A 27,513-nucleotide genomic window follows, 5' to 3' on the forward strand; every position below is an offset into this window, starting at 1 on the left:
AATTGTGCCTTTTAGAGTGTTTACGAGCAATTGTGGACCGACCAACGGACGGACATGGGTGACGGCAATATACGCTCTACATTTCATGTGAGCGTATAAAAATAATAGGCCTTGTCTGTCTCATAAAGTTTATAAATGCAACGTCATATTATTGACAAAATATAGTGAGTAACATCTTCTGAAGTCATCCATCACAGATTATTTATCACATGGTGTGATGTAATTCATTTTATGGTCGTCATATTTAGACGCCATAAGTTCTGACGTCATCACTTGTTCATACACCGTCACATTTTACACGAAAGACAAACAAAACGCCACTTTTTCCAGCAAAATGGTTTGGGAAAATAATGCGGTCTGATATTTCCCATTTTTCATCATCTTCCAGTTGTTTCATCAAAGGTTCCAGTCGATCCTTATACTCTGAAACAGTGAATAGATATTCTTCTCTCATCACGATACATACAACACCTCCTGAAATAAAATTACTAGCATATTAAGGTTTGCATTAAGCTAACAATTAATGATATAACGGTGGCTTAAATACTCAATCGATTCATTTGATTTGAATTGAATTAATCTAGTGCGTTAAGTTTAAAATTTTGTGAAATTTCGTACCTGGTTTAACCACTCTGATCATTTCATTTAAACCAGAACATGGTATATGACCTTCTCCCATTCCACCACAAACAATTGTACAATCATATTCATCTGAAAGAAGTAAGCTTTAAGTAAAGTAACAGCACTGTCATATTGTGGCCTGAAACCGTATTATACGGCTCTGCTTCTGAATAAGAGTTACTCCCTTCCAGTCTGTAATCATTTGACAGGAAGTGAGGGATTGCCTTGTAAGCATACGAAACCTCGCATGCTAATTTCAAATGCACCTACAATTGCTTATATATAGAATATGCCTGACATACCATCGTTTATATGGACAGAAGTTCCACCCAAAATATCACAGATATGGGTCTTATATATGTTTTTATCAATGGCTTGTTGTAACATTCCTTCGGATGGTTCCAGGGCATCCACATTATGGTATCCTTTGTTCCTTAGCTACAAGTACAAAACATTTCATCTGATTCTGGGTTCATTCACATTACAGCGTAGCATAGCGCACCTATATACGCTTGCGCACTTGGGATGAGCAGCTGAGCGTCTGTACATTAACCGCTCATCTCCGTGCCGCCCCGGTCAGCTTGTATTGTGAACGATCCCTAAAAATTTCAAATATCCTGGCGCTCACCTGTTTCAAATGCAACCAGATAGCGGTAAGCCTAAACGACAAACAATGATTTTGATTTGTTAGAAAAGATTACACCGGCATCATTTGTAAATTTTTACCATCGTTATATTTTAGCTCTGGGAACTGTGCCACAATTTAAAGCTGAATCAGTTTGGTACGCCGTTTGTTGGGCCATTTTTAATGATGAAGATATGAACAACTCACCTCTTCTCCAACATATCCTGTTCCAGCAGCAATATCTAGAATTCTGATATTTTTATCATCAGGATAGAGCCGACTGATCGCTTCACCAGCTATTATTGGACCATTATAAGTTCCTCCTTTAGACAAATCCTTAAATATCGTATTATATATAAATAATGTATGATCTGGTAATGAAATATAAATAATATATTTTTTTCGTACAAAAATAATAATAAGTCTGTAGTTAATTTTTTTTTCACGCTAGTCCATGTTCTCTTGGGGGCCCCTGGTAGCCCTACCCTCAAGAGACTTTGGCACTTCGGGCCTCGTTTTGGAGTGACACCACTCATTTTTTGCCCCCCTCCCCCTCCTTAGGCATTATCTAGATACGCTGTTACTCTTGAGCAATTTTTACCCATTTGGGCATTGAAGAAGTCTAATAGTTAGCTTGCTTTAAAATTAAAGTTAATCACACCTTTTCATAGTCCCCTGATCGGCACCATTTAGAATAATAATCCATCCTTTCTGTTATAGTAATATCAGCACTGAAGGCCTGGCTATTATGATCATATGCATTGTTGTGAGACAGAGTATCCATTGTACTGAAAACTGTAGAAGTAATATTTTGAAAATCAGATAGCCCTAGGTACTGCGACATTAACCAAAATTTATAATTCATAATTTGCGAAAATTCACTATTTAACTTAAATAGCAACGATGCCTTTAAATTGATATATGATGATTTTATTTACATTATAATAGATTAAATAATTAATATGCCATTGTTTGGTAAAAAAAAGCCAAAAATATAACATATGAAGTAATATTTGGTCAGGGTTTTGTTTCTAACCTCAGTAATAGAATTAAAAGTCAATTTCCTAATAAATTCAATGAATTGATCGATATATATTTTAAAAGAATACTCACTGTTTATTAAAATGTCACAAGATCAGTAAAAAAGAAATAACGACTGAAGCTTCCAGAAGTTAAGAAATATAGTTCCTAGTCTTGCCTAATGAGTATAAGTATGGTGCCCACTGCAATCGCGTCTTGTGTTTATGAAACGAGGCTGATCCAGTAAGAAATTTTCCAAACTGGTTTGATATCGACGATAACATACATTCGTAATGGCTGTGGATTTTAAAGGAGCAATACCGACTTCAAGATCTCACTCTTAACTTTTCGTAGTAAGTTCGTAAATTTTATATTTGTAATTAAGATTTATCAATCTTATGAGAGGCCATTCTTTCTCTATGTAAAGTGAAAAAAAGTGCAAGGGAAAAACCGGTTCAAACAAACTATGGACTGTTTCTGTAATTGTATTACACTAGACAAATCATATAGTGTTTCTGGTATTGTATTATACTAGACAAATCATAGAGTTTCTCTGTTATTGTATCACAATAGACAAATCATGGAGTGTTTCTGTTATTGTATTATACTAGACAAATCATAGAGTATTTCTGATATTGTATTACACTAGACAAATCAAGGAGTGTTTCTGTTATTGTATTATACTAGACAAATCATAGAGTATTTCTGTTATTGTATTACACCAGAAAAATCATACAATCTTTCTGTTATTGTATTATACTAGACAAATCATAGAGTATTTCTGATATTGTATTACACTAGACAAATCAAGGAGTGTTTCTGTTATTGTATTATACTAGACAAATCATAGAGTATTTCTGTTATTGTATTACACCAGAAAAATCATACAATCTTTCTGTTATTGTATAATACTAGACAAATCAAGGAGTATTCCTGTTATTGTATCAAACTAGAGTGCTTCTGTCATCAAATTCGAACTAGACCACGATCTAATCAATATAAATTATCACTCCAAATTTCATTAAAATCAGTTGAAAACTGTAGTTTCTATTGTGTTCACAAACAAATTTTGATGCGTTTTTCCTAAGTCAAGGGCAATAACTCAAACACCATTCATCGAAATATCGTCAAATTCGAACTTTATCCAGATCTCCTCAATATAAATGATCACACCAAATTTCAAATCAGTTGAAAACTGTAGTCTCTATTGTGTTCACAAGAAATGTTGACGGACCGACGGACAGGGGTGGCGGCAATACATTTCCATGTGGGCCTATGTATGATTTGTCTAGTATAATTCAAAAACAGAACCACCTTATGATTTGTCTAGTGTAATAAAATAACAGAAACACTTTATGATTTATCTGGTGTAATACAATACCAGAATAGAGAAACTCTATGATTTGTCTAATGCTATACAATAACAGAAACACTTTATGATTTATCTGGTGTAATACAATAACAGAGAAACTCTATGATTTGTCTAGTATAATACAATAACAGAAACACTTTATGATTTATCTGGTGTAATACAATAACAGAGAAACTCTATGATTTGTCTAGTATAATACAATAACAGAAACACTTTATGATTTGTCTAGTGTGATACAATAACAGAAACACACTATGATTTGTCGGGTGTGATATAATAACAGAAACACTATATGATTTGTCTGGTATAATAAAATAACAGAAACAGAAACACTTTATGATTTGTCTAATAGTATACAATAACAGAAACATTGTATGATTTGTCTAGTGTGATACAATAACAGAGAAACTCCATGATTTGTCTAGTGTAATACAATAACAGAAACACTTTATGATTTGTCTAGTATAATACAATAACAGAAACACTCCATGATTTGTCTATTGTGATACAATAACAGAGAAACTCTATGATTTGTCTAGTGTAATACAATACCAGAAACACTATATGGTTTGTCTAGTGAAAAAATATAACAGAAACACTCTATGATTTGTCTGGTGTAATAAAATAACAGAAACACATTAGAGACTACAGTTTTTAATTTATTTTAATTTTAATTCAAACTATTAAAATTTGTTTAATATGAGATAATTCATACTTTAGTCATTGAAGACTGTTTTATCATTTCTGACAGCTGCAAGTGGGCGTAAGTTAGCTTGCCTGGCAAGCTATCTTTCTGTTACTGTATCACACCAGACAAATTTTGGAGTGTTATTGTTATTGTATTACATCACACAAATCAAGGGGTGTTTCTGGTATTGTATTATACTAGTCAAATCATAGAGTATTTCTGTTATTGTATTACAATAGACAAATCATAGAGTGTTTCTGAGATTGTATTATACTAGACAAATCATAAAGTGATTCTGTTATTGTATTAGACTAGACAAATCATAGAGTATTTCTGTTATTGTATTATACTAGACAAATCGTGGAGTGTTTCTGTTATTGTATTACAATAACTTCAGCTTGCCTTTTATTGAACTTTTATCTCTTTATTTGTGACCTTGGCCAGTGCTTTACATAGAAGTTTTTAGGAACTTCTTCACTCTTAACACGAGACAAATCATACAGTGTTTCTGTTATTGTATTAGTATTATACTAGACAAATCAAGGAGGGTTTCTGTTATTGTATCACACCAGACAAATCATAGAGTATTTCTGTTATTGTATTATACTAGACAAATCATAGAGTGTTTCTGTTATTGTATTACACTAGACATACCATAAAGCGTTTCTGTTCTGGTATTGTATTATACTATACAAATCATAGACTGTTTCTGTTATTATATCACATCAGGCAAACCATAAAGTGTTTCTGTTATTGTATCACACTAGACAAATCATAGAGTGTTTTTGTTATTGTATTACACCAGACAAATCATACAGTGTTTCTGTTATTGTATTATACTACACAAATCAATAAATTTTTCTGTTATTGTATTACACTAGACAAATCATGGATTTTTCTCTGTTATTGTATCACACCAGACAAATCATAAAATGTTTCTGTTATTTTATAATATTAGAGAAATCATAAAGTGTTTCTGTTTCTGTTATTGTATCATACTAGAGAAATCAAGTAGTGTGTCTGTTATTGTATTATACTAGACAAGATGTTTCTGTTCTGGTATTGTATTATACTAGACAAATCATAGACTGTTTCTGTTATTGTATTATACTAGACAAATCATACAGTGTTTCTGTTGTATCACACTAGACAAATCATAGACTGTTTCTGTTATTGTATTACACCAGTCAAACCATAAGTGTTTCTGTTCTGGTATTGTATTATTCTAGTGCTTCTGTCATTATATCACACCTGGCAAATCATGGAGTGTTTCTGTTATTGTATTACACCAGACAAATCATACAGTGTTTCTGTTGTATCACACTAGACAAATCATACAGTGTTTCTGTTGTATCACACTAGACAAATCATACAGTGTTTCTGTTATGGTATTACACCAGGCAAACCATAAAGTGTTTCTGGTATTGTATTATACTAGACAAATCATAGAGTGTTTCTTGTATTGTATTGTACTAGACAAATCATATAGTGTTTCTGCTATTGTATTATACTAGACAAATCATAGAGTATTTCTGTTATTGTATTATACTAGACAAATCATATAGTGTTTCTGGTATTGTATTATACTAGACAAATCATAGAGTGTTTCTGGTGGGATGTTTCTTTTATTGTATTATACTAGACAAATCATATAGTGTATCTGGTATTGTATTACACTAGACAAATCATAGAGTGTTTCTGTTATTGTATTAGACTAGACAAATCATGAGATGTTTCTTTTATTATATTATACTAGACAAATCATATAGTGTTTCTGTTATTGTATCACACTAGACAAATCATAGAGTGTTTCTGTTATTGTATTAGACTAGACAAATCATAGAGTATTTCTGTTATTGTACTATACTAGACAAATCATAGAGTGTTTCTGGTATTGTATTACACTAGACAAATCATATAGTGTTTCTGGTATTGTATTATACTAGACAAATCATATAGTGTTTCTGCTATTGTATTATACTAGACAAATCATGGACTGTTTCTGTAATTGTATTATACTAGACAAATCATAGAGTATTTCTGTTATTGTATTACACTAGACAAATCATAGAGTGTTTCTGTTATTGTATTACACTAGACAAATCAAGGAGTGTTTCTGTTATTTTATCACACCAGACAAATCATAGAGTGTTTCTGTTATTGTATCACACCAGACAAATCAAGGAGTGTTTTTGTTATTTTATCACACCAGACAAATCATAGAGTGTTTCTGTTATTGTATCACATCAGACAAATCAAGGAGTGTTTCTGTTATTTTATCACACCAGACAAATCATACAGTGTTTCTGTTATTGTAGTATACTAGAAAAAGTGATTGCCTAGCAAACTATGCCCACTTTCCTCATACATTTTCAGTATATCAAAGGCGGTCACCTATCTGTGTCAAATCATACCAAAAATCTCAATTGAGCAAGATATTGTTGATTTAAACAAACACACATTATTTAATTAAATTCTGACTTTCTGACCTCTATCGCGATAACAAGCCAACAAATTTTGATGCGTTTATACTAAGTCAAGGGCAATAACTCAAAATCCATTGATCGAAAAATCGTCAAATTCAATCTTGACTAAGATCTCATCATTATAAATGATCATATCAAATTAAATCGTATGAAAACTGTACTCTCTATTGTGTTCACAAACAAATTTTGACGCGTCTTTCATAATTCAAGGGCAATAACTCAAAAACCATTCATCGAACTTGTCCAAGATCTCATCATTATAAATATTAACACCAAATTTCACCTAAGTTGGATGAAAACTGTAGTCTTTATTGTGTTCACAACCAAATATTGACGCGTTTTTTTTTTAAGTCAAGGGCAATAACTTAGAAACCGTTCATCGAAAGATAGCCAAATTCGAACTTGTCCAAGATCTCATCATAGTATATATTCACACCAAATTGTCTTACACCACAAAAATCAAAGAGTTTCTCTGTTATTGTATTACACTAGACAAATCATAGAGTTTCTCTGTTATTGTATTACACTAGACAAATCATAGAGTTTCTCTGTTATTGTATTACACTTGACAAGTAATAGAAATTCTCTGTTATTGTATAGCACTAGACAAATCATATAGTGTATCTGTTATTGTATTACACTAGACAAATCATAGAGTTTCTCTGTTATTGTATCACACTAGACAAATCATACAGTGTATCTGTTATTGTATAGCACTAGATAAATCATATAGTGTTTCTGTTATTGTATAGCACTAGACAAATCATAGAAATTCTCTGTTATTGTATAGCACTAGACAAATCATAGAGTTTCTCTTTTATTGTATAGCACTAGACAAATCATATAGTGTTTCAGTTATTGTATAGCACTAGACAAATCATAGAGTGTTTCTGTTATTGTATTAGACTAGACAAATCATAGAGTTTCTCTTTTATTGTATTACACTAGACAAATCATAGAGTGTTTCTGTTAATTGTATCACATTAGACAAGTTATACAGTGTATCTGTTATTGTATTACACTAGACAAATCATGGAGTGTTCTGTTATTGTACAGCACTAGACAAATCATATAGTGTTTCTGGCATTGTATTATACTAGACAAATCATAGAGTATTTCTGGTATTGTATCACACTAGACAAATCATACAGTGTATCTGTTATTGTATTACACTAGACAAATCATACAGTGTTTCTGGTATTGTATCACACTAGACAAATCATAGAGTGTATCTGTTATTGTATTACACTAGACAAATCATGGAGTGTTCTGTTATCTGTGCCGTAATGTAGGAAGCACATGAGCACAAAATTCGTACGTGTGCCAATTCATGTTGACGGCGATTTTTATGCCTGTACAATTCGCCGGCATAAAAAATGCCAATATATTCGATTGGTTATTTACGCCTGCGATTAAATTAGTTCGTCTGCCCGTGTCCGGCGTACATTTTGTCGGGTGATACTTCTTAAACCAATCTAAATTCAATGCTGATTTCATGTGACGTTCAGAGTGATATACGCTTGAATATTCGCTACCTGTGCCCCCCTCGTGGCATAAGGGGTGGTTATTTCAATTTTATTCGAAAACAGTATTTTTGGTTTTCAAACATTATTAAAGTCCTTGAGACGTTTTAGACTCACTTTAAAAGGATGGTTATAAACATTTATTGTTCACGTGCTTACAAAACACCGAAAGCTAGTTGGGCGTGTCGTCCTCTTATTATCAACGTTAGATACTCTTTCATAGCCAGCATGATAATATAATATTTATCAAGACGCTGAACACACTATTCAACATAATTACAATCTTTACTTTTCACGAAACCGCTTCAGTTCTAAGGATGCATGCGCGCATTCCCCCATATACCCCTACACTGTCCATATTTGGCAATCTTCGACAGTTTCCGTAAAGCTGAATCTGTTACAGAGCGATTTTCATGGTGGGCAGTTTGCACTGTCCACGAATCTCTCCTATTGAAATTTTTGTAGATGACATATTCCACTGCTAATTGTTTATTTTGTCAGCGTTTCAGCTTGTAAGTTGTATTTTGCACCTAAGACCGCGACAGATAGACATCATACCAGTTCTTCATCATATTTTATAGAGCTGGAAAACGAGACTTTCTACCCCAAATCCTGTCTCTGAGACTACAGTAGGTCTACGATTGGCCAAACGGATCTGTCCCTTTAAAATCCATCCCTTGCATACGTATATAACGGCATGGTAGGCCTATTTCAATAATGATAAATCATCTGGACTATTTTCGCGGGTAATGTCATGTGTAGGAACTTGCAGGAATGATAGGAAATGAATCATCTAGATCTGAAATTTGATCAGATTAAAATTTAAGACGATTGTGTTGCTTTAATTTGAATATTTTGTCAACAATAACAGGGTTTGATTTTGAATGTATACAGACCTATTTCCATTTCCCCATGTAATCTTTGTTTATCTATAACTAATGAACTAATTGAAGGTTAGTTTGGTCGAATTTTGAAACAAATCAGTCAGGACCAAATCAAAGTAGAAAATTCCGGATTTAGCCAACACGAGATAGGAAAGGTGCAGAGATCTGACCTGTTTTAGTGATATTTTGTTCAAAGATTTATTTTACCTTGATAGACCCAGCTGATAAAAAAATTGAGACAGAAAAAATAGCGAGACCTAAAGAAGGGGGTAGGCAACATTTAAAACTCTCCCCCATTTCTCTTGCCAATGAAATAAGGTGGAAGGCTGAAGGATGTGGTGCAAAACACCTGTCGTTTTACTCGTTTCAACAAATCCATTTTATTAAATTATTAGACCGATCACGAAATCATTATAATTCAACACTGCACATTTGTAGGGCCTACTTATACCGTACGTTAACCCTAAATCATGATTATTTATAATTTCAAAACGCATGTTAAATGCATGTAACGCTCCACTAGCCCTCTCTGCTCAAACAAAATTCATTATTCTGGAACAACATAGTTAAAAAAGTCGATCACGATTTTGTAGTAAGATATGAACATTAGGCCTACGCAATTATTGCTATACATTTACCAATATTACTTGTGAATATCACAAACGCGTACCTGCAATATAGGCTAGTCCTAGTCTCGTATGATCAAATTAAATAGAGCATGGATCATTGCTAGGTTACTGCACATAGTCACGTATCGATTGCCTGGATCTAAGCCAGTTTGGTCTTCTTGACATAATCCAGACAGCCCGAGAACACCCATCCATTTTTATATAATATTGCTCTAGTTGTGAACTGCCACTGGATAGGCCTAAACGGTTCTGACGTTAGCGCTGTTATTGGCACACGTCCTATTGTCGAAATTCAATCTATGTATCATTATGTCACATGTGGAATTTCAGATATGTCCGCTGATATAGGCTGATACTTTGACAGAAGAAAAATCGAATCATTAGTTCTTTCAATTCATGACAATCGTGACAATAATCGGTCAAACAATGGACAGAAAGCTAGTCTAACGTAGGAGATTATCGGCTCTTTTAACGTTTTGGGACCACGGCCCCCCCCCCCCCACCCCCTCCCTCTCTTCTCCTCTCCTCTCCTCTCCCCTTTGCTTCAATAGTTTCTGGGATAAACGGAACGTATGGAGAATACACTGTTGGTGTTACAACCAAAGAGGGCGATAGACTATAGATCCGACCTTATATAGTCGTCAATCTACTTCAACCTGGCCAATCAAGTTACACATAGATAAACATCTACTCCGGTGATTAATTCATGTCTTCATGTTATATAAGCTAGCTTCAATAGATAAAATATTAATTTGAAGCGCTTCGCTGTGTTTCATATTTTTTTTATTTACGCTCTATAACTTTTTTGCACCATGTGGGTTAATGAAGACGGGCAACGCCATGCAGGGTGCAATGAGGGAAATTTGGCCAGGACATCGGCATTAGTTTGCTCTTTTTCGATTTCCAACTGTCGACGGAACTTTAACGTGCACAGCCTGTAGATATGGAGCCTCGGTTTATCCGAACGACTAGACGCTTTATCCATGTCAGCCCCTCTTACCTGCATCACTGACAGGGAAACCGGGTTGAAAAATCCGAAGGTATTATCTTGACCTATGCCGGGACTGAACCCTGGACCTTCAGCTTAGCGAGCAAGCGTCTAATTCACCGAGCCACCGCGTCTCCTATGACAGTGATATCTTGTTAAAATGGGTGGAGCAAGGGGGGCGGGGGTGCAGTAGCCTTATAGTAGCTGGCTAGACCGCTAGGCCTTAAAGCAAGCGTTTTTCATGGTAGGCCAAATGAACTTTGCCTTTTTCAAATTAGTTCTTACATAGCTATAGGCCTACCACCTCAAAATTCCACGAAAGTTTTATGAAGGCGATTGTGGACCTTTGAAAATTTTCTTCTGTGGGTAGGCCTACGATCCGGGAAATGCATTTGTCATTCCAAATTCCAAATGCATGTATGTGAAATTGCAAAGGGGGTCTGCGAAGTTTTTAGAATGTCTAATTTAAGCCCGTAACTTTGTAAGCGCCATTTCTAGCGATTTGAGCCAACGAAAAGGAGTGGTTGGCTCCTTCCATGAGTAAGTATGTTTATGAATTTGAAGATAGAAGCCCGGCCTCAAGTTTGCTATTTCCAGCGATCCGAGACAAAACATTTTCCGATGAAATAGAGTATAGGAGTATATAGGCCTATATAGACCTCTTGGCCTAATTATTTTTTCTTCGAGTTATTTCGTGTTGTGACTCAATTCTTATTTTCCGTTGGGCTACACCCGAAGACGGGGTTGCTACTGTTCTTCGATCACAATGACGGCACCAATGCGTTATATAAGATTATGTAACCCAAGGACCATAAAACTATAATATGTAATATCATCTATTATGAGAGGACTACACCACCAAGCCTTTATATTTCCCGCCATATTTTTTACCCAAGATTCGTCTGACCGGAAGTGGATGAATCATTCAGACTCAAATTCAAGATGGTAGGTCTAAATATCTTTCCGCTTGATTTTATTTCTTTTTCTCAAGTTTTCGTCCAGATTCTTGAAGCTTTTATCCTTAAAGACATGTAAACCAATATTATATATGTTTTGTTTATTTTTAGGCCAAATTAACCGAAGATCAAATCGCTGGTAAGTTTTCTAAGCGTTTCTAAAATTGAAGGGTGGGGTTTGAGCTCGATTGAGGAAAATTGTCAACAAACATTCCGCAGGTGCTTGACCCAATTACTCAAAAGTCGAAGATGTCACAAAAAGTTGATATTAAATAGTTTGTTTGATTGTCCCAAAATCACATACTGGTATTTAGAACGTGGAAACTGTCACTGGTCTCGAATAATTGCCACATTGTGTAAATTTAAAGTAGGGAGGGATAGGCTTTGGAAATGACACCATGAATGTCACATTATAAGTCATTGTTTCATTTTCAGATATCACTGAAACATTCAGTTTATTTGATGAAAAGGGTGATCACAAAATAGCTGTACAACAGCTTGGTGATGTCTTAAGAGCTCTTGGACAGAATCCTACTGAAGCAGAAATCAGAAAATGTGGTTTTGATAATAATCAAGGTAGGATTTGTGACATAAGGCTGATTTTGCACTGCTTTACATAGTTACCACAAAGACTCATACTGGTGTTCTTCAGTGCTCTGATTTATGCAACTTTTAAACTTTTCTAACTTGGACCTGAATTAAAAAAGTTTGCAGGATGTCTCATGATTTTTAAACTGGCCCAACAACCAAACACATTAATATTATATAGTATGATATGGGCAATCTCTCTTGTATATAAGGGTTGTTTTTTTTTCACCAATCACCACCTCATATGAGACTAATTGAATAAAGTGAACCATGGTCTATGTATTGATCAATGTGATTTTTGTTATTCTAAACATTTACTTTATATTCCAGATGCAAGAATATCATTTGAAATGTTTCTACCAATTTTACAAACAATCTGTAAAAATCGACAAGTTCCATCATTTGATGATTTTATAGAAGGTTTTAAAGTTTTTGATAAAGAGCAAAATGGTTTAATGAGTTCTGCTGAATTAAGACACATTCTCACATCTTTAGGTAAAAAAGATAGTCTTATATCAATGTACAGAGTCTTGTGACATGATATTTAAATATGAAACATTTAAAACTAATGAAAATTTCTGCTCAAGCAAAAAAGAAATTAAGATTTATTTTCAACTGTGTTTCGAAGCTTCCTTTTGACCTAAATGGCCTTCTTGAGAACTGTATTATCCTGCCAAATATGGCACTAAGCTGACTAAAAACAATAATTGTCCACATTTGTTGTCTATGGTTGCTGTTAAAAAGATAAAAATCTGTTTGTAGGAGACAAGTTAAATGATGATGAAGTAGATCAATTATTTGCTGGTTTAGAAGATGCCCAGGGCAATATTAATTATGAAGGTAATAATTTTAATATTTTATACACTGGGATCTCTATTTGCTCAAGGGTGGGTACAAGGTAACAAGTTACTATTCAACAGAAGGCACTGTTGCCCACAATGGAAATGTGACCAAATGCAATTTGAAAATTCTTCAACACAGAACTAAAAAGAAATTGAAATTAAAAGTTATTAAAAATCCAAGCGTAACCAATTTGACTAAGCTAGTCTGCTTATCTTTTAATTATTTCTTGAGGTCTTTTTTTTTTTTATTTCAGAATTAATCAAGACTGTGATGCCAGACAGAATGTAAAATAATTCTTTGTCTTCAACTCAACAAACCTTTTTTTTTCTTGTATCATTTATAGCTTTATAACAGACTTTGCATTCAGACCACAATGAATTATTTGAGGTTTTGTTTTCAAAACTGATTGGCTCATTATTATTCTTATTATTAAGGTTTGTTCTTGGAAATTAGGTGGAATTCAACTGGTTTGTTATGAGTATTGATAGACATCACTGCCATGATTTGAATTTGATCAGTTAACATCTAGATTATTTCCCTTGCTTAGAATTTCCATGTAATTTGTGTGGTCTGAATGCAATATTTCTATTTTATTATTTTATATTAGAATATCTATATATTATATACATGATGGTGCTTGATTGGCCTGAAATTCAGTTGTGTATTTTTGAGCTTAGAGCAGTGCTATTGGAATATTTAAAAAAAACTGTTCTGTTATCAATTCTATTTGCAATTCAATAGTTATTTTTATAATTTTGCATAGTTAGATGAAGTAAAAAGCATGAAAAAGCTCTAAACAAGCAAAATTTTGTTCAAGTTACTAATACTATGGACCAACTATTGTAAACGGGCATTCATTTTCTTGTCATTAATGATAAAAGCATAGATTGTGTTCACTGGTTAGAGTCTCAAATACACTCTTTATTTCCAAGATGTGTCCTGGCTGATGAGTGTTTGTTTCTTAATAATGGTAGTGAGATTGTTACCACTTGAATTGAATAATAATAAAACCTGGAAAGATGAGTGGATTTCAACACTCTGGAATTTAATATTTGAAAATTGTATAGTCATTCCAACAACATACAATAAAATTTTTATCACATTGGTAAATTGTGTTACTTTTTTTCCCACTGTTCATTTGGCCAGGGTTATTTCTTGTTTATGCAATAATCATTTGGCAGGGCCATAAACGACATACACATCACTAGAATTGAATTAGTGTCATCTATAAGCCACAGTGTGGTTGGGTCTTGTTGAAATTCAGTAGACATTTATGAATGGATGAAAGATAGACAACAATTAGATATTTTTGCACATCCGGATCCGATTTAAGACGAATTCGAAAAGTCCAACTTTTGTTTAGATAGTAACAGCTTCTATAATTCCTACCCAAAAGTAAAGTGGAATGTTTATAAATTGAATCCGACCTGGATGTGTATAATATCTCTGATCGACTATTTGATAAACCCCTTGAAAGTCATGATTTCATTGGATAAAGAAAACTAGCGGTAATTCAGTAATAATATTTTATGAAAGATAATGTAACAATGATATTAAAAAAGGTTCATTAAAAAGATTTTAAACAAATTCAAACTTATTTCAATAAAACTATTCTGAAGAATGACAACAAAGCATTTCTAATATAAATTTGGCAAGAAAAAGAAATGATTAAGTTTAGACAATTGTTTATGATTGGCAGCAAGTCAACTTGAAGAATGACCTTGATCAAATAAGGACATTTTATTTAAATCAATATCTAAATAAATTTTTTACAATTTTAAGGGTGAAAAGTGAATAAAAATATTTTTTTATATTCTTCCACACATGCAAACTTTTTATCAATATGAAACAGTATATGAATGATTGGAAGAGTTCATTTGTAAAATTTGGGTGGTTCCATTTTGTAGGCAGGGTTAAAATATGATGGTAATAATATGAAACTGGAATGATTATGAGAGAGAGGACTATTAAAATGGAATGAACATTAATCAAGATCTATAAAAATATATATGAAATATTTACATCTTTTGTTTGTGTATAAAAATGATATTTACAATATGATACAATTCATATAAAAAAAAGTATCTACAAGGTCTACAGCACTTTCTATCGTTTTTATGGCTTGATTCATGTCTGTTCATGATATATGGGCATTAACATGTACAATCTAAGGTGGTCTTAAAATCAGTAAAATCTATTGAAAATGGTTCGTAATAATTGTACCTGGTACTAAGTTATGAAATTTTGATTTTTGTTATGTTTTAGTTATATTATGAGATTTTTCCATTATGCACCACAAGTTGAAGATTCAACCATCATAAGTAGAGTGGTATATACTATTAAATTTTAAATATTGTTTCAATGCATGAAATTCTGAAAAGCAGCCAAATATGAGTTGCTGGAATGCATAGTAGGTATAATCAGACAAAAATATATATACATTGGGCCTGAACTACATTAGTCTATTTGTCAAGGTATAAAAAATAGTGATTTAAACTATACATGGTGGATCTACAATGTGCTCATCACTACTTGAACTACCTCAAAATAAAGTAGATTGACCCAATTGGCATAGCTAAGGCATGTGCATTTTTATCTTTGTCTGAATATGTATAATTTATGTTTGAGCCTACATGAACCATTCTTGTCGTTTAGCTATTTCACCAATACCAGTTTCATTGTACATGACTGCTGCATCCTGGTTATCTGCCACGTCTGCACCTTTAGCTTCCTGTGTATCATAGTCTCCCTTGTCTCTACGTCGGAATAGAAACACCAGGAATATGATGGAACATAAAAATACTATTGCTAAAATGGCTGAAAAGAATAATTTTATCATATGAAAATCAGGTACTCTACATTTAAGATAAACTTAAAACCATACATAACTGGCTCAGACTGGCAAATTTCCTCAAAAATATGCTAAAAGAGGTCTACAGCTTCAAGATAACAGCACTATTTTTTTTTTCAATAAAAAAAACTCATATAGCCTCATGCTAAAAAGATACCAAGATTTGTAACTGATTTTTACTCTTATAATAAGAATGTTACAGCAAGACATTCAGATCATCATTTGGACAAGCCGAGCAAGTAACTTAAAATCTACAGAACCTGGTAATGAATATCATTCTTACCTCCTAATATGGCTCTCTCCTCCTCGGACATTCCCTCTGGTGCTACGTAAGGGTAGGTAACATTAATATAGTCACCCCCTTTAGGACGGGACTCTAAAATATCTCCAGGTTGTGTTATTTCTTCAAAACCACACATATCTTCTTTTACTGCACCTAAATATTTATTATGAGATATTCTCAGTAGTTTTAGGAGTATAGGCTAGGTTTGGTTGATAAGCACAGTTGTTCCAGTCAACCTGGGGAATGGCTTTTGTTCATTCATAATAACCCTTTGGACATTGGGCAATTTTTTTGACAATAATTGTTATCCCATCATTAATTAATGACTTTAACCTTGCAAAACCTAAAGAACATTTATAAGATTTTTTCTTGAATAACATTTACAACATATTTTCTCAATTTATCTGGTTAAATGACAGACAGAATTTGTTAATGTCACCTACCTGGTGGATTTAAAGTGATAAAATCAGGTTTAGGATCTTGGAAAGCTCGTTTTAAAGGGAAAATATTATCCACCTGAACTCTGAAAATACATCCTTCAAAACCTCTAGATGTATCCGCAGTATCTAAATAGAAAAATAATTATCAGTGACTTCATATATCCATATAGGCTATATATCTTCACTTCCAAAGAAAACTAATGAGGGATCTTTTATACGTCTTTAATGGACTGTTGATCCAAGTAACATACATTGGTTCTTTAAAACAAGATCCTTTGACCTGCATCATTGACATGGAGATAAATAACACTTCACTCTTAACACTATACTATTGATCAAAGTTGGAGCATGGACTTTACTCAGAAAGTACCCAACAGCTCCAGATCTCTCAGTTTATAGTTGATTAAAGAATACAATACTTACTGTTGCTACCAATAAATAGATATTTAGGATTATCTAAAATAGTATCACCATTGTCAGCTACATCAAATGTTTTAATAGATGGAGCATAATTATCAACCTACAAAAATTATTATATCATTTCATTAGTAATTGTAGGTTTTGTTTGTAATCTGCCTCAATAGTGTATGATTTAAACATATAAAAATTTCATATACTAGTAATAGTGTTTTGTTTTTAAATATCAAGTAATAAATTACACAATAACCCTTTATCCTATAAATATAGGCTTCTCCTCCTCAGACATGGCAAATATAGGCTTCTCCTGCTCAGACATGGCAAATATAGGCTTCTCCTGCTCAGACATGGCAAATATAGGCTTCTCCTGCTCAGACACGGCAAATATAGGCTTCTCCTTCTCAGACACGGCAAATATAGGCTTCTCCTGCTGTACACACATGCAATGGTTAATGTTATTTTAACCTCAGGTTTTTTAAAAATGGGGAGACTAAGCAACAATCTCTCTTCCATAATTGTCCCATCACCTTCATCTGGCCAATAACTTCAGACAGCTTACCTGTACTTTAATGGTACGTCCTTTATTACTACGTTGCACTACGACTTCATGTTGTTGTCCATTTGTATAATCTATACCCTGATTAGGTGTATTCACCTCTTCTCTCTGAAAACCTACATCTAAAGCTACCCTCACTCCACCTGTACAAAATATAATAACTCAATGTTTACAACAACCTTGATACTATAAAATTAAAAATGAGCCAATAATACTTGTTACTAGCCCAATAAGCAGTGGCTGAGTTAAAGGGGGAGCAGAGGAGGCAGCCCCGAAGACATGTTTTTTGGGCAAAAATCTCATAACTAGGTTAGAAATTCGGGCAACCTCAGATATTTCGATCCCTCTTTCGGATGTAAACCTGTCTCTGCCACTGCCAAAAAGATACTCAATTCTCAAATGAATGTGGCAAAATTTCTATTTTCCGCATAGTTCACTACTAGTGTTTTGTTATCAAGGAAAATTTCACTCAGAGTCTTGATACTAACATAATATATTTTCCAATGACTTGTTTTGACTTACCATTGTTATTGACCTCTACAGTAATATATTCAGTATTAGCCTCATTTCTAATCTGTAACAAAATTCCCTGTTTTTCTTTCGTGGAGAATCCAACTCGAGCAAACTGGAAATCCGAGGCAGAGAGACCTTGAATGGCATCAAACTCATATTTTACTTGATAATTCTTTTGTAAATTCACTCCAACCTCTGAAAAAAAAAATAAAAATTTCAAAACCTAAAAAAGTTGAAGACAATGAGGGAAAGATACCAACTCACTGAGTCACCTGTGTTTCCTACTTCTTTCCACAAATAGTGAAGGGCAACACTTTGCAGTGTTCAATATGGAAATTGTCTTGCTAGGTTTTAGATTGTAGAGGAATAAAACAAACTGACTTGAGATAAATGGTGATAAAGATAACACTAACCTCGTCCACACATCCAGCCTCTAAATGGTGTATAAGAACAATCACAGGTGTAACCAGAATATCCTTCACGACATGTACCACCATTAAAACATGGACTACTGCTACATTTACCTACACACCCTGTAATATATCACACGAGAAAATAATTAATTTAAATGATATGAAATCAGTTTAAGTCTGTTAGTGCTTAAGACACAATGTCATTTGTGTGGTAACATTGAAGAAAAGATGGTCTTGGGTTTAAACTCCTTTAGTGTGTGAAAGTCCGTTGACTATGAATAAATCATTTTTCCTCATAGTTTCAGTTGTGAATGTGTATGGATAATCCAGGAAAGATCAAATTTCAAGATGTTTGGCCAAAAACCAGCATCCTTATTATTTGTAATAAACACGTACCACCTCAATTTTTTTTGAGCTCTTGATGGAATGCCTGCTAAAGCCTAGAGTATTTCTCTCATGGCCTACTCAAAAAATGCTTTTTCTATTGCATGTTGAAATATATAACTTACCAACAGAAACACCATAAGTAACCTCTCCTCTCTCTACCATACCTCTCATATCTAACAACTGACCATTAACACGTAGACCCCTCATACATCCTACATATCCATCATTATAATCTACCGCAGCTCCTATAATATACCCAATAATTTAACTCACATTCTAGGACAAACAGCACAAAAGATTAAATAATATGATTAGCTAGTGTATATATGTAGACATTCTTTTCCATGACATACTGCAATGTATTTTTGAACCAATTATTAAGTGTTATTTATATTGATAAAATATATGCACATTATTTATAAGCAATAGCTCAATCAATCGCCAGGATACATTTTGAAAATAGAGAGTGTTTTGGATTATTTCTTTAGGAGGACTCTAAATGGTTTCTATTGTATTTGACATACCTATAACCAGCTGTCCAGTAAGATCTAACATTCTAATTAAATCAGAATCTTCACTAACAAATACATCTGGTTGATCATCTATTCTCATCCAAGCCTGTTTACGATTATGTTCAACATGTACAGTATGCCAGTTATCATCATTCAGAGGTCCTGGTGATTTAAACGACAACACCACTACTCCATTACCAACATTATAACGGAACTGAATCGTGTCCATTTCTGAAAGGAAAAGAAATTAGAATGATGCTAACTATTAACCTTCCTATAGTAACTATAGTGGTAGGTACAGTTAGTGAGTCAATGCATGCTCATCCTTCTGAAACATTTTTTAATTCTCTACAACTGGATTGGGTTTGCTAAATCCACATTCCGTTTGCTGATGGCTAGGTGATATTTGATATTTATATTCCACCTGATTTAAATTTCAGAGAGCCAAGGTTTTACTTCTAAAATATGATGTACAGGCCTAAGATGGTATCAATACCATGTTCTTCTTTCAATTTTGAGACGAAAAGACTATAAAATAAACGAGCAGAAACACTTACGGAAGAGTCTGACCTCAATGAAGTCAACAGGTCCTGTGTTATGGATCATGACACCATCAGTGGTAGTTGTACGGAACTGGAACCAAATATCACCAGCGTTCTCTGCCTCAAATGTGGCAAATTCTATTGTAGCATCAGCTTTACGGAACGTGACCACATTATCAAATAAATCTATAATGGCATCAAAATAAACAATGACTACAACATTTTAATCTTGAACAAAAAAAAATTTCATGGTTACTTTTAACATGCAGTTCAGTATCACCATTTTCCATTTTAATGGTGCACACAACAAGGACAATCTATATAATTTTAATAATTAACAAAGACAATTTCCACTTGGAGACAGGACAGATTGAAATGACAGTTAAATTTTTAGAATAAGAATGGTTGGTTCCACTAACATGTTGGATATTCAACCCTGAATTTTTGGATATTGCTCTCTACTAACTTAAGGTTTCCACATCATTGAAGCAATACAGATCTTTGAGACAAAATTTCAACACAAAATCAATACAAGATTCCACTTACCATCTCCCTCACATTCCAACTCTTTAAGAAGATGAGCTCCTAATTTATTATCAGTGACTGTTCCAGTATCACCAAAATGGAGCTCAATAACTGGTAGATATTCTTTATGGACCAAATATCCACCATCATTTTTCTCTACTGGTAACATAGCATCACAATCACAAGTCGTACTGCCACCCTCACAACCTTTCTCTTCCAACCCACACTGACATTTCCCTGAGCCTGGGGCTGCCCCACCCCAATAATACATAGGTTGAAATGTTCTACCGACCCACCAACCATATGTACGGGGTAAGTTACTATTTTGGTTGTTGACTAAAGGATTTTGGTTGGTGTCAGTGTTGTCTACTGGACCTGTAATACACAATTTGAAATGCAATTAAATGGGATGTCCTTTCTTAATGTTATTAGGTTCTTGAAATTGAGAAATATTATCTGAGGTCAGAGGATCTAAATCAACAGCACTCTCTCCATTGAACCCATAGATAACTTCAGCAAGTGACACAAACATCTTACTCAAATGGCTCTCTCACTCCTTATGAAAAGGATTTTAGATCCATATGTTGCTTTTCCTATTGACAGTCATTTAGAATTTCTTACCTGAGTTGATTGGAGCTAAAAGTCGTGAATTATTGCAGAAATACTGAATAAATTGACGACAGCTCTGAGCTCGTTCTATAATCTCTGTAAGCTCTGGAAGATCAGTGACGTAATTAATCAACCGTACATACGATCCTGGTTCATCATAACCATTGACTGTGATTCTACTCATACTGTCATGTGATATTTTAGTTTTTGTTATTCTTTCTGATACTGTAAAATAATAAATAACAATATAAAATTTCTTTAAATTTATTTTCAATTGTGCAATACCTCTTAAATAAATGTAATAATAATAATTGTCTCATGGAGCTCCAATATTCACTCAAAGGATTTATGAAAAACCCGCCTGAACCCTTGATTAATGACCAAAATTACCCTTCAACCCTGATGCAGTGTCCAATTCAATTTAACTCTCCCTAGCCCTGAAGTGACAAAAATTACTAGCACCTACCAGTATCACATTGTACAGGGAATGGTTTCAGAGGTCCAGAACCATCAGGATCTATCATAGCATCTTCTACTCCTTCAACATTTGAATACAGTTTGTGCATGGCACATGATACTTGATAAGCAGCTGAAATATTGAAACAGTACAGGTTAATATAGGCATTGCACAGACATTGTCTCAAAGGCAGTATTACAGGGTAACTTTGATTGGAGCCCGGGTTAGACTCCAGTCACTCGAGTCACAACAGAACTGTAATAGTTGAGTAATAGTGAGGTAATATTTGACCTAGTTAGAAGTTTGGACACTCACTATTTGGAGAGTAAAACACAAGTTAACATAAAATGCCTATATATAGTTGAAAGTTCCTGCCATATGGCCGTAACTTGATCAAATTCAGCTCGGCTTGTGCACTGCATCAACTCTAGCTTGACCACAGAGGTTCAATCAAAGTCACCCAAGGGTGTACCAAATAAGATTGTGTAGAGAATGAAAAGAAGAGCACTCAGGATTATTATCAAAACTATAGCCGAAATTGTGCTGATATATTATGTGCTTTGTTATTATAGAAGCTTGCTATACCATAATATATTTTTTTGTATATTTTGTTTGAGATACTTACAGATATGACACAACTGTCCTTTGTATCCAGTTCCATCACAATTACAATAGAAACTATTCCAATCTTGATGACATCGTCCACCATGTTCACATGGGTTGGGTGTACATCTAAAAATAACAAAATAACATAATTAACAGGTATGTTAACAATATAAAGACATGTCAAGTTAACAGAACATGTATATTTTTTGAGTCCTATGAATTAAAAGATTCATAAGGCTGATATTTTAGCCAAACATTCTTTTGCTGCACCATAAATTATCTCAGTCGTTGCAGGATCTCAAAAGTGGCAATGCGAGCCAATGTCAGGATAAAATAAAAAACCAACAAGTTTGAACACAATTCAAATTCTTTTTCTATGAAGCTCACAAACTCTTCACCTTTAAAGATTGTAAGATGTATCTGAAGACGCATCAGAACAACTTGACACTCCCTCCCCCCTCTCCCTCGCTTTTGACTTGATAATAATGACACTAGACTTACCTGTCTCTGATACCACAACTACCAATATCAGCATCTACATTCGTCACAATCTGTGGATCATCGGGATCAATCTGTTTCGTCTGAACTTCAATTTTACGCATACAGCCTCGGAAACCCATCGTAACAATTTCAAAACCACCTAAATACATAATAGAAATAGTTTTAAAGCGAAGTTTTATGAAAAAAAGATACTTTATAAGTATAAAATCGCTTCAACAAAACCAACAACATTTTACATCCTATATGCACTACAGAGCCAGGGAGGCTTAGCCACGGTACCTAATGCCAAGCTAAGCATGCATAAGCCTCACATGTATAACCCTATTGCTGAATTAAACATTTTCTTCATTCACCCAAGTTCTGGATATTTTCCCCACATCTGACATTCTATACTACAAATATACAGTAATATATACAGTAATATATACCATACATCAATATAGCCCCAAAACAATATAAACCCTGAATTTTACGCACCAATATAGAAATCTGTTCCAGCACTTATTTCAAGCCTTCTATTAGAGATTTTAACATTTCTATCTACTGTACAGTTGACCATTTTATCATCCACATAGATTGAGAAGGTGTGCCATAAACCATCTGTAAAACTTCGGGTTGAACTCAAAACATCAGCTAAAAAAAACAGAGCAAATAATCATTAGTTTTTCTGTATAGGATGTTTCACAACTGCAATGGCTCAGGTACCCAAATTTACAGTTTGTTCGAAGCATATATATTTTTTTTACAAGATGTTTTGTCAATATCAAACGTTTTAATAAAGAAATTTCTTTGGATCAGCATAGCTAAGTTAGTCAAAAAATTAACAATCAATTTCAGCTGTCAATGAGACTTTGAAACAACAAGAGACGTTTCGAGTGAGGAGCAAACAGTTATAAGTGAAGTCAAAAAATTAAAAATTATTGAATTATTGAAACTGAATTGAAACTTACTATTTCTGACAACATCTTCTACTTTCTGGCCATTAACATTAATTGTATAATGAACATAGCCTTCTTCATCTAGTTTTACCTAAAATACAGAAATATTTCTTCATTGGTGCTTCCTGTGAATAGGACAGCTTATATAAAATTAGAGAGCAGATCCTGTGAGCAGTAATTCTTAGATTCAAGTTGTTGAGAATTAAAAAATATGGGAATATATTGAACAGGCTTCTTCCTACGCTAAGAACCGTTTTACAAATTCATTGTCTGTGAGCACAATCATACAAAACATGAAAATTAACTCTAGATTACAGCAAATGACTTAAATGACTTAACATGTAGCTCTTAGAAGCAGTGGCGAAAAGAGAGGCTGGCCTGGCACCCACCCAACTTTCAAAAGTGAAAGAATTACCCCTTCACATCTAATGATTCATAAAAACACCACTGCTGGGTAGAGTCTCAATAAACCAATCTCACCAATAACCTGATACAATATACACAGCTCAATAATAGTTTTATATTGGCCTCACCTCAACCTTTTCATCAGGTTTATTCACAACTAATGGATGATACAGTAGTAAGCCATTTTCATCATGGGTACGGAATTCAAACTGTACTCGGACTGGGCCTGTACCATCTCCCTTCACTAACAGATGAGATGTAGATGTGGGGAACGATAGTGGTGGATCAGATCTCAACTAAATAATATAAACAATTAATAATAATAGCAGACACAGGAATAATTTTGTTAAAGGCATTCAAAGCAATTAAAATAAGGTCTTTATATGGCAGTTAGTATTTGTAAGTATGATATATACCACAGCTTTATGGAACAATATAACTTTAACAAGTGATTGTCATTACTGTGTCCAAATATTCAAAGATTCAGTTGGCAGCTTGTTAATTTGTAGTTCTGATATTGGTAGTCTAAAATGTCTACTAATGTTTTATCAACATACTATATACTATATCTGTAAACACCCAAACACTATAGGCTACAAATATCATTAAACATAAAGTATATTTGATAATAAAATAACATCTCAGGTTTTCAAATATATGATAGCAATATCTTACCCCACAACTAAAAGAAACCGGGCCAACTTTTCTAATCATAGTTGATTCCCCTGCTTTGGCATCGACCAACAATTTAGCTCCGTTAAAATCAACGTTTTCGACACATCCAACAAAATTATACTTGACTTCAATACCATCTTGATTAAAATAGGGCACACCACCAATATATACCTAGAAAACAACATCAACATTGTGGGTTTAAGCCAAGCAACCAATTAAGTGCACCATCCTACATATAAACCTTACGAGAAACGTTCCTTGACATGCCTAGGCAGCTCAAATTCACCTATAATTCAATTTGACCTTTGTCAAAGAACATAATAATGTAGAACTGTCATTCCAGATAATGCACTTTAATCTGGGATTTTAATGGCTGCATAAATATCCATTTAAAAAAGTGCTTCATGTAATTGATTAGAAATAATAAGGTTATCACTCACAAATTTATCCAGATCTAGCCTGTAAAACAAGCCTTCTGTTTTGACTTTATTTTCCAGTCTATCAACTACTACGAGTAATTCGTGTTTCTGACGTCTGATGACAACATCGTGCCAGTTGTGATCATCTAATAAACTGCCACCAATTACTTCTGTTCGTCCTCGGGTAAATTGTGTGGAGCCTAAAAACATGAAGTTGAAATGAATAGAGAAAATTATAATGGACCTGTTCACCATTTCCCAAAAATCTTAAGATCCAATTTTTGCTCTTAGTCTGTCACTTCTGAGAGAAAATTTCTAGAAAATTTCTTCAAATGAAATATCTCTTACCTAAATCTAATCTGAAGTACAGGAAACCTCTTCTCATTTCTAATAACACAAAATCTCCTTGGTTACCACTAGCATAGAATATTATTCCATCAGGTTTATTGGTTTTAAATCGTAGCTCTAATTTATCTTCCTCTGTCTGTACGGCTTGCTGACTGAGATCATATTGGATATATCCACTACCACCGAATGATGTTACATAGGGCACTGAAAGGATACAATTAATATCAGTATTTTAGTCAATAGATCATCACTGCTCTTGGAATATGGCTTGCTTTTAAGCATCCACATCCATAGGAGCACTAATTGTTTAGAGGGGCAAATATTTTTATCTCTCACAGAATATATCCCATTAACATATGTAATGACTCAAAAGAATTCTGTTCTCTGATCACTGCATAAAATGCATTCAATACAATTCCTGCAGAATTTCAATTTTGTTTATTTAACTTGAATTTTTTATTTGATTAAGCTTAAAGTAATAAAAAAACATGATGAATAATACTCACCAAAAACACATCCAAATACCTCTATTCTCATAGAAATAAACATATTCCATCGTTGTGGGTTAAACCTTACATATCTAGCTGTGATTGGGTAACGTAAGGTGTTTTTAACTTCTTGATAACCATTGGTATTACCATCGAACATCTAGAATTAAAGAATATTCATTTCGTAAAACAATATAAATCATAAATTTAATTGAGATAACTTTGAGACCATCTTCTCTTCACAGACTCCAGCATGTACCTTGATTGATTCATCTGAAGTTAATAGTAGCACCATTTTTTCATTTCAGTTCTGCAGCAAATTATTTTTTCAAACCACCCTTTCAGCTTCTCCAAATTTGGTGATTTAATATGACCCTCAGGCTTATAATTCCTCTTAATAAGTCTTTTAAATCTCTAAAAGGAGTAGTTAAGTTCCTTAAAAATTGAAAATAAAAAAGACAAGTTTACCTCTGGTATACCATATTCATTGGTATATATTCTCCAAGTTTCTCGATCATCAGAAAACTCAAGAAAATATTCTGTTACAAATTCATCGCTACCTCTTCTACCCTGGGTGGCAACACTGGTTATGATATATCGCTGTCCTAGATCTACTGCTAGGTACTGCGCCGAATTCTGGGTACTGGCCGTCCACGCTCCTACAAGTGAATAATGTTATATCTGATCTAAAGGATTTTGTCATTGTAGCATATCAAAATCTGTTGACATGTTTCACAAAATATTTCATACAAGACATATACCTTAAATTACAATAAACTAAAAAAAAACCTTTAACAAATGATTTAGCTTTCTATCTTGAATGACCTACAAAATGTTCATTAACCAATTAATGTCTAAATCATAGAGAGTTACCTGATGAGTCTCCCAATCTGGCATCATGTGCAGGACGTTTTTTATTTGGTGCTGAAGACCAGAAAGCAGAATCTGGAATTCTACCAGAGCCGATGCCTACAGGTTCCTGGTAGGCTGTTCTACATTCATCATATTGGTAAATTTCTCCTGTAATACATCATACAATGGGATTATAGTCAATTTGGCACTTTAATAAAAATGACCCCAAAAGTCAAAATGGCCCCATATACAAAATCTTTATATTTTTCTTTTTATCTAATACATTTTTGAAGATTAAGTTGTGTTTTGGACATAAATTAATGCCGACACTGAAATTTGATGATGGTAGCTTTTTTATTAATCAATTAATATCTTTTCATTAAATCCAAATTTGTCTGGTGAGGCATTTTAAGTGTGTTTATCATTTATTTTTTCATTTTATAAAAATTACACAATCATGCAGGTATAAACACTTCACAATGAAGTAAATTAATCTATACAAATCTGAATAATTTCTATTAAACAACACAATCTGTGATAGAAATTTAGAAAT

General features: G+C 33.6%; 3 protein-coding genes across 3 annotated transcripts; 1 reads left to right on the plus strand and 2 right to left on the minus strand.

The window, feature by feature from the left end:
• Positions 1 to 277: 277 nt before the first annotated feature.
• On the minus strand, positions 278 to 2,030 carry LOTGIDRAFT_161525 (hypothetical protein; the record flags this gene model as incomplete). Its single annotated transcript, XM_009056893.1, has 5 exons — positions 278 to 474; positions 619 to 711; positions 924 to 1,059; positions 1,454 to 1,582; positions 1,908 to 2,030. 5 exons carry the CDS (start codon positions 2,028 to 2,030, stop codon positions 278 to 280), a joined length of 678 nt encoding a protein of 225 aa, XP_009055141.1.
• Positions 2,031 to 11,754: 9,724 nt separating this feature from the next.
• Positions 11,755 to 14,332, plus strand: LOTGIDRAFT_215828 (hypothetical protein). The gene is made up of 6 exons (XM_009056894.1): positions 11,755 to 11,781; positions 11,904 to 11,931; positions 12,228 to 12,368; positions 12,711 to 12,875; positions 13,143 to 13,220; positions 13,477 to 14,332. The coding sequence occupies exons 1-6, from the start codon at positions 11,779 to 11,781 to the stop codon at positions 13,509 to 13,511; spliced, it is 450 nt and encodes a 149-aa protein (XP_009055142.1). The 5' UTR covers positions 11,755 to 11,778; the 3' UTR covers positions 13,512 to 14,332.
• Positions 14,333 to 15,852: 1,520 nt separating this feature from the next.
• On the minus strand, positions 15,853 to 26,765 carry LOTGIDRAFT_118711 (hypothetical protein; the record flags this gene model as incomplete). Its single annotated transcript, XM_009056895.1, has 23 exons — positions 15,853 to 16,076; positions 16,433 to 16,504; positions 16,801 to 16,923; positions 17,221 to 17,317; positions 17,774 to 17,913; positions 18,293 to 18,478; positions 18,697 to 18,816; positions 19,206 to 19,328; positions 19,608 to 19,826; positions 20,153 to 20,323; positions 20,684 to 20,998; positions 21,284 to 21,496; positions 21,738 to 21,860; positions 22,354 to 22,460; positions 22,836 to 22,974; positions 23,313 to 23,455; positions 23,686 to 23,780; positions 24,337 to 24,474; positions 24,854 to 25,024; positions 25,294 to 25,472; positions 25,621 to 25,824; positions 26,127 to 26,268; positions 26,577 to 26,765. Coding segments are annotated over 23 exons (3,633 nt in total), but the record flags the coding sequence as incomplete, so codon positions are not given.
• Between the last annotated feature and the right edge of the window lie 748 nt (positions 26,766 to 27,513).

This window comes from Lottia gigantea (assembly GCF_000327385.1).
Source record: "Lottia gigantea unplaced genomic scaffold LOTGIsca_29, whole genome shotgun sequence".
In the NCBI taxonomy this organism is placed as follows: Eukaryota; Metazoa; Mollusca; class Gastropoda; family Lottiidae; genus Lottia; species Lottia gigantea.